This window comes from Corapipo altera, unplaced genomic scaffold, assembly GCF_003945725.1.
Source record: "Corapipo altera isolate COAL_440 unplaced genomic scaffold, ASM394572v1 79, whole genome shotgun sequence".
Classification (NCBI taxonomy): Eukaryota; Metazoa; Chordata; class Aves; order Passeriformes; family Pipridae; genus Corapipo; species Corapipo altera.
The window spans coordinates 1381846-1389572 of record NW_020884927.1 but is presented as its reverse complement, the minus strand read 5'-3'; the positions used below and the strand labels follow the sequence as shown (position 1 = coordinate 1389572).

At 51.2% G+C, this 7727-nt stretch overlaps 1 protein-coding gene across 1 annotated transcript in view; it reads left to right on the top strand.

The window, feature by feature from the left end:
* The first annotated feature begins 1917 nt into the window (after nt 1-1917).
* The window catches only part of ACBD6 (acyl-CoA binding domain containing 6), an 83222-nt gene continuing 77412 nt past the window's right edge, over nt 1918-7727 (top strand). The window contains exon 1 of the mRNA XM_027658563.1: nt 1918-2100. Coding sequence (XP_027514364.1) covers nt 1918-2100 — 183 coding nt within the window. The remainder of the gene's footprint in view (nt 2101-7727) is intronic.

Sequence of the window (7727 nt, the reverse complement as noted above, 5' to 3'; positions counted from 1 at the left end):
TGTGCAGGTCCAGGAGCTGGATTTGATGATCCTTGTGGGTCCCTTCCAGCTCAGGACATTGTATGACAATTGCATGAGGGAGTCTGTAGTGTCTCAGGCAAGGCTGGGACACACGGCGTGGAAGGAACGCTGCACGTCTGGGATCCACCTCCATCCTCATCCACCACCCAGAGTTTTGGGGTGACACAGGAATCACAGCTCAGCACGAGCAGGTCGGGGGTCTGCAGGGTGGCCGACGGCTCCCCGAGGGACTCCCATTTGCTGCGGCCAGGGGTGGAGGAGGGAGGGAGGGAGATGGACTTGACAGCTGTGCCCGGGAGGGGCGAACTTTCCGCCCGGAGTAAATTCCGGGATAAATATAAACGGCATTTGGGCTGGCGATTGGCCGGGACACCCGGGCAGGGCAGAGTCACCCCCGGGCAGGGCAGGGTCACCCCCGCGAACCCGGCATCGTGCCCCGGGAGGATCCCGGCTGTCCCTCGACACCGTGTCCCGGGAGGATCCCGGCTGTCCCCCGGCATCCACCGCCCCGCTCCCGCCGGGACCGTCCCGGAGCGGCCCGTGAGTGCCCTCCAGCGGCCCCGGGAGGAGGAGGAAGAGAAGGAGGAAGAGGAAGAGGAGGAGAAGGAGAAGGAGAAATGCTCTGCTCTGGTGAGACCCCACCAGAAATGCTGCGCCCAGCTCTGGTGTCCCCAAGATAAAAAGGACATAGAACTGCTGGAGAGAGTCCAGAGAAGGGCCATGAAGTTGATAAGGAGACTGGAGCACCTTCCCTATGGAGACAGGCTGGGAGAGCTGGGGGCGTTCAGCCTGGAGAAGGGAAGGTTGCGTGGAAACCTCACAGCACCTTCCAGTGTCTGAAGCGGCTACAGGGAAGCTGGGGAGGGAATCTTCGTCAGGAACTGTAGCGATGGGACAAGGGGAAATGAGTGCGAATGGAAAGAGGAGAAATTTAACTTAGATATTAGAAAGTTCTTTACTGTGAAGGTAATGAGACACTGGCACAGGTTGCCCAGGGAGGTTGTGGATGCCCTAACCCCGGCAGTGTTCAAAGCAAGGTTGGATAAAGCCTTGAGCAACCCGGTGTGGTGGGAGGTGTCCCTGCCCGTGGAAGGGGGTTTTGGGACTAGATGAGCTTTAAGGTCCATTCCAACCCCTTAACATTCTGTGATTTTAGGATTTGGCTTGTACCAGCCGTGGTGTGGCCAGCAGGACCAGGGCAGTGACTGTCCCCCTGTGCTGGGCACTACTGGGCTCGGTTTTGGGCTCCTCAATTCGGGAAGGACACGGAGACGCTGGAGTGGATCCAGAGAAGGGAACGGAGCTGGAGAAGGGTCTGGAGCACAAGTCCGATGAGGAGCGGCTGAGGGAGCTGGGGGGGCTCAGCCTGGAGAAAAGGCTGAGGGAGGCTCAGGGGGGACCTTCTCGCTCCCTGGAACTCCCTGACAGGAGGTTGTAGTGAGCTGAGTATCAGCCTGTTCTCCCAGGTAACAAGCCACAGGATGAGAGGAAACGGCCTCAAGTTACGCCGGGGGAGGTTTAGATTGGATATTAGGAAATTATTAATTTTTTTAAGGAAGGAGTTGTCAGTCATCGGAACAGGCTGCCCAGGGCAGCGGTGGAGTCGGCACCCCTGTAAGCGTTCAAAAAACGCCTGGGGACACGGTTTAGTGGTGAACACGGTTGCGCCGCTGGCGGAACGGTTGGACTCGATGTTCTTAGAGATCTCTTCCAACCCGAGCGGTTCCGCGATCCTGTAATTTATGACAAATCGCCACTCGCCGACACGCCGTCCCGCTCCCGCCCGCGGAACTCTGGGTGCGCGGCCGCGTGTTTCCCGCGGTCGGCGCGGCGGCGCGTACCGAGGCGGGCTGGGGGGGCTATTTAGCGGGCGGACCGGCGCGGGCGCGGGCCGCCATGGCGTCGCCCCCGCTGTCGGCGGCGGGCGGGAGCGGCGCCGAGCACAGCTCGGGCTCCGAGGCACCGCCGCCGGGCCGCGACCTGCCCGCGCTCTTCGAGCAGGCGGCAGAGCGGCTCCCCGCGCTGCTGCCCGCCGCCAGCAAGGAGCAGCTGCTCTACCTGTACGCCCGCTACAAGCAGGTGAGGCGGGACCGGCCCGCCCGCGGCATGAGCGGGGCTGCCGGGCTGCGGCGGGGGGCGAGGTCGGTGCGGGGCCCGCGGGGCTGGGCGTGGGGCTTTCTCGGGGCCACGGGGCTGCCGACCGAAAGGCGGCGGTGTCAAGGGGAAAGTTGTGTCCCGCGTCTCTTTCCCCCCCCGGTGCCGCCGGCTGCACGTGCGGTGGGAGGGGGTTGGAGTCCGGTGGGACACGGCCCCGCGGGATTTGGGGGGAGAGTGGTTGGGAAGTGTCCCAGCGGGAAAGGACCTGCGGGTGCTGGTCGTGCCCCGGTGGCCCAGAAGGCCAAGGGCATCCCGGCCTATGTCAGCGATGGTGTGGCCACCAGGGCAGTGACTGCCACCCTGTGCTGGGCACTGGTGAGGCTGCACCTCGAATCCTGGCATCACTTTTGGGCTCCTCGATTCAGGAAGGACATTTAGGTGCTGCAGCAAGTCCAGTGAAGGGAACGGACCTGGGGAAGCGCATGTCCTGTGAGGAGCAACTGGGGGAGTTGGGGGAGCTCAGCCTGGAGAAGAGGAGGCTCAGGGGGACCTTCTCATTCTCTACAACTCCCTGAGAGGAGATTGGAGCCAGGTGGGGTTGGGCTCTTCTTCCAGGTGACAAGTTACAGGACGAGAGGAAATGGCCTTCAGCTGTGCCAGGGGAGGTTCAGGTTGGGCATCAGGGACAATTTCATCACTGAAAGGGTGGTCAGGCATTGGAATGGGCTACCCAGAGAGGTGGTGTAGTCCCCATCCCTAGAGGTGTTTAAGGAAAGACTGGACATGGCATTCAGTGCCATGGTCTAGTTCCCAAGGTGGTGATAAGTCAAAGGTTGGACTCAAGGATCTCAGAGGTCTTTTCCAACCTAAATGGTTCTTTAAATCCATCACCCTGGCTCTTGTTCCCAACCTCTCACCCTCGTGCAGTGTGGGTGGCCCTAATGCTGTGTCCTTTGGACTGGCTTTAAGTGGTGCCAGGGGACATTCAGGTTGGATGTTAGGAAAAATTTCTGTATTAGAAGAGCAGTCAAGCACTGGAATGGGCTGCCCAGGGGAGCAGTGGAATCACCATCCCTGGAAGTGTTCAAAAAATGAGTAGGCATTGCACTTCACCATACCATTTAGTGGGAATGGTGGTGTTTGGTCAAAGGCTTGACTTGATCTTGGAGGTCTTTTCCAACCTTTATGACATTGGTTTGCCTTTGGCAGACTCCATAGTGGGTTGAAGTCGGGTGTTGGTGTGGAGGATTTGGCCTTGTCCTTGGTAGGGACATGTCACAGGTGGATTGACGGTCTGTCAGTGTGTCCCTGAGGCTTTGGGGAGAAACTTGACTGGTAAATCCCGCTGCCTCGCCTGTGTTTTCCCAGCTGCCTGTGTCTGCTGGGAGATGAGCTGCTGGGATGGGATGGAGAAGTAGTGCAGAGTGCCCACCTCCTCATCAGAGACAGCGGGGACCTGCACTGGTGACCCAGGGTGGGCACTGCAGCTTTGGGGCTCTGCTGTGACCACACAAAGAATGTGCCTGGGAAGGTCTGTCAGTGAAGGGCTTTAGAGAGGACTGGGAAACTGAACTGCTTGGTTCTGGTTGTAACCTTGAACAGGACTCCTTTACACGTTCAGTCCCTGTGAACTGAGGGAGCTGTAGGAGGCATCCTGTGGGAATATACACAATGTGACTCCTTCCTGCTCCCGCGGGAGGCGTTACATAAAACAAACAAACAAAGCACCTAAAACAAACAAACAAACAAAGCACGATTGCAAAGCTCTGTAATAATCACTTAACTTGGGGAAACAGAAAAAGTGTAAGCATTGTTGCACCTGGAAGATTAAAAAGTACAAGTATAGGCTGGATGGGGATTGGAGCAACGTGGTCTAGTGGAAGGTGTCCCTGCCCATGGCAGGAGGTTGGAGCTGGATGATCTTTAAGGTTGCTTCCAACCCAAACCATCCTATGATTCTGTGGCTCCAGTGTGTGACAAGAGGTGCTGCTACCTGGCCCTGAGAACTGAATCCCACTCGTTTGGATTAATAGTCAAAGTTGAGAATGCACATCTTCCCCATATGTTCCTCCCATATGGATTACCTGTGTCCTACTACTGCCATGTGTAAGTGCTTTCATTTTTTAGGGCAATATTTAATTATCCTCTAAGCTGGCAGCTCCCAGGCTGTGGGTTGTGGACTAGTAATTATATTAAAAGCAGGCTGGTCATGTGAGGTTTTGTTTTCAGATTGTGCCAGTGCTTAAACAGGTCTCCAGGCTTCTCTTTCCCTTGTAAGAAAAGGAGGGTAGAGAAAAAATACTAGGAGAACTTTTAAAAATAATAAGACCGTGCCCAGGATGAGATGAAAAGAGTGGGGTTTTTTCTCTTCTGTAATTTTTTTGTATTTTTTTGTCTCTATTTTCAGGAGGTTTGTTGTAAATAACCTTTTCTTTTTTGCTCTGTTGCAAATGCTTTGTGACTGACCTGGGTGGAAATGGGAAGGGATCGCTTGTGCTTGTCCACAGACTCCAGAGGGTTTCCTGGTGTTAGACCAATAAGGTGTTCAGTGTTAAGAATTACTTAAATCAGAAGATATTTCACAATAGTTTCAATACTAGTCAGAAAAAAGCTGATAATTAACACTGTGTCAGCAGAGATTTCCAGTTGCCTTCCACTGAGGGGAACAGGGCACTTCTGTGTCCGTGTCCTCTGTCCCTGGCCAGGCAGGATGCAACAGCAAGTGCCTTTGTGCTGCTTGGTTTCAGGCTGTGCTTGGCTCCTGGATTTCCATGCCTTTGGCTCCCTGGTCCAGAAAGGTGCCATGTCTGTTGGAGTGCCAGGAGCGTAGTGCTGGCACTGGGAAAAGTTTGCTAGCATAGCTACTGTAGGATTAAGCCCTGCTAACTTTGAGTTTTGCAGCATTTCGTGCTTTAAATCAAAACGAGGGCGCTTAATGCAAGTTTTCTGTATTTAATTACAGCAGCCATATCAGGATGCATAATGAGCTGCTGATATATTGCCCCTGTGGACGGTGGAATTGCTGGCACACAAAAGGTGCTGACTCAGATCTGTCCACTGCCCTTGATTTGGCATCCTTGTCTTTCCTCAGTTTAGTGTTTTGTGACACTAAAGGCTTTGATTTAAGATACAGCACCGTCATAAAAGAGGTGACAGTAACAGCTGAGCTCTCTGTTAAAATACTGTATATTATTTATTTCAAACTGTTTGGGTATATAGGCATTTTCCTGCAATTTTATTACCTTTTATTGGAGGCCATTTCAGGGTTTTATTACTTTTCTCTCTGATTTTGTTTATGTGTCAGAGACTTGAAAATAAGGGGATTGCTTAGTTGTCATCACCAGTGAGGTTTTTAGAAGATGTTGCTGAGTTTACGACTCTGCCCCAGAACAGGAGGAAGAACAGATTAGTCTGTAGGGCTCTGAACTGGGACTGATTTTCCTTTTCTTCCTGTACTTTCTGTGTGTCTTTGGGCAAATCACTTGTCTGTGCCATGAGTCTGTAGTGGTGAAATGAAGGGAGGACTTTACTCTGGTGTTGAGGATGTAAAAACCTGAGATTCAGAGGGTGCAGTAATGGAGACCAGTGTAGTGGTTGTGATTTGGAGAGGGAAAGGAATCCAGAACTTGCTGGAAGTGATCAGAGTGAGAAAACTGCCCTGCCAGGAGGAGGATGTGCCAGTGCCTACATAAATGCTGCAAAGACAGGGCCACTGGCAAAATGGGGCTTACGCTGACTCCCAAGTGTAGGCTCAAGAATATAATCCCATTTTTGCATGACTTCCTTCAAATATTGTGGAACATGATGCCCCAAACCTGCCCTGAATGTGGGAATTTCTGCCTGCAGCTCCCTCTTGCACAGAACCGTGTGATGGCACTGACTCAGTTGTCACTCTCTGTCTCTCAGGGACACGCAGCCCCTTGGTCATCAGGACCCCTTGCCTTCTGTGGCTGGTGTTTGCTTGTCCTTCCTTACACCTCATTTTTAGTCAGGGCTTTCCTGTGGGTTGGGGCAGAGCTTTGGGCAGGAATGGGCAGGAATTGCTGTCTTGCCAAAGAAATTCAACTTATTTGGCTTGTGTACAACTAGACCTTAGTGCTGCTGTCCACGGAGGTTCTGTTCCTGTTACTGCTCCGTAGGGAGGCTGCAGATATGATTCACCTTACTAGATTTACAACCAGGTAAGAATATTTGGCTGGGATTCCCTGCTGTATGAATATATTAGTTGAAAAATTAGCAAAGAGCCTTTTTACCACCACCAGGGAGGGAGAACCAGTCGTGGAGTAATGAGAATCTCAAGTTTTCTGGTAGTCTGGACCAGCAGCTGGAGTTGTATGGGGATGGTATACAGCACTAACACATCCCTGAACATCTCTCTCACTCTGTTGTGACCTTCAGCTCTCAGGTGAAGGCCTCATCCAAGGTTTCCAAATTTCCATTTTGGCCACAAATGGAGGTGACTGCAGACACTGCCCATTTGGGGCTGCCTGGGTCGTCTTTGTACAACCCATGAGAATAATGCCTGCAGAAAGAATACTAGGGAAGTTTTAAATGCATTTTGGCTGTCATATTCCTTTAATGCAGCTGATGAAATGAGCTGTAAATGAGGAGAGCTGAGCATCAAGTGACCAGTCAGCATCCCAGAGACCTTCAGTAATTATTTTGTGGGCACAGAATGAGAAACTCTCAACTTAAAATACTAATATGGGCTCTTGTCTTTCTGCTGGTTATGGAGAAAAACAGCTATTGAGGGCCTCCAGGGAAGTAGCAGGAGGACAGAGTCCTCCACAAAATTTTTCCAGTTTGTCATCATTGACCTGTTTAGCTAGAAGTCCCCTTCCTCAGCTCTCAGTCTCAGGTCCCCTGATATGTTAAATTCCTGGTTGGTTTCTCATGCGTTGTGGAGTCTTGCGGCAAAAAGAGGGAAGCCAAAATCTTTATTTTATTCTTTCCAACAAAACCACTCCAAGCCTTTTTAATACATCTTAAAAATAGCAAACAGGGCAAAAGTGCACTTTTTTCCCTCCTCTTCTTGATGGATGAAATTTAACTACTGTTCCTTGATTTGTATTACTATCGATGTTACTAACAGTCTTCCCCGACGCTGGAACAGCCTTTGAATGCCAAATCTCAGGAGAGGAAACTGCTGTCATGTTTTGATGATGGCAGTGGAAAATTAATATTAAAACAGATTTATTTTTTTTTATCCATCTTGGCCAATTTTTACAGGTTGCCTGTTGAACTAAAGAATTGCCAAGCAGGCATTTTCCATACAGATAGTGAATTTGCATTTTATTCCCCTGTTTGTTTTGCTCTTTTAAAACAAGTGGTCCAGTCCACCTCTGAGCACAGAAGAAAACATTTAGACTACATGAATTGTGACTGATTTATAGGAGTTAACTGTTGCTAACCTGTTCTGCTGTTTCTCCATGAAATGCGATATGTTGTTTGAAGGGCCAGCTAAGATGTTCTAATTTGGATGAATTGCTCACTGGGAGACAGTCAGATGTACAGAAAATTAATTTCAGTTACAGTCGCTCATATCCTGTAACACTTTAAATGAAAACATAGTGTAACTAATAAATATCTCTCAGCACAGGCATGCTCTC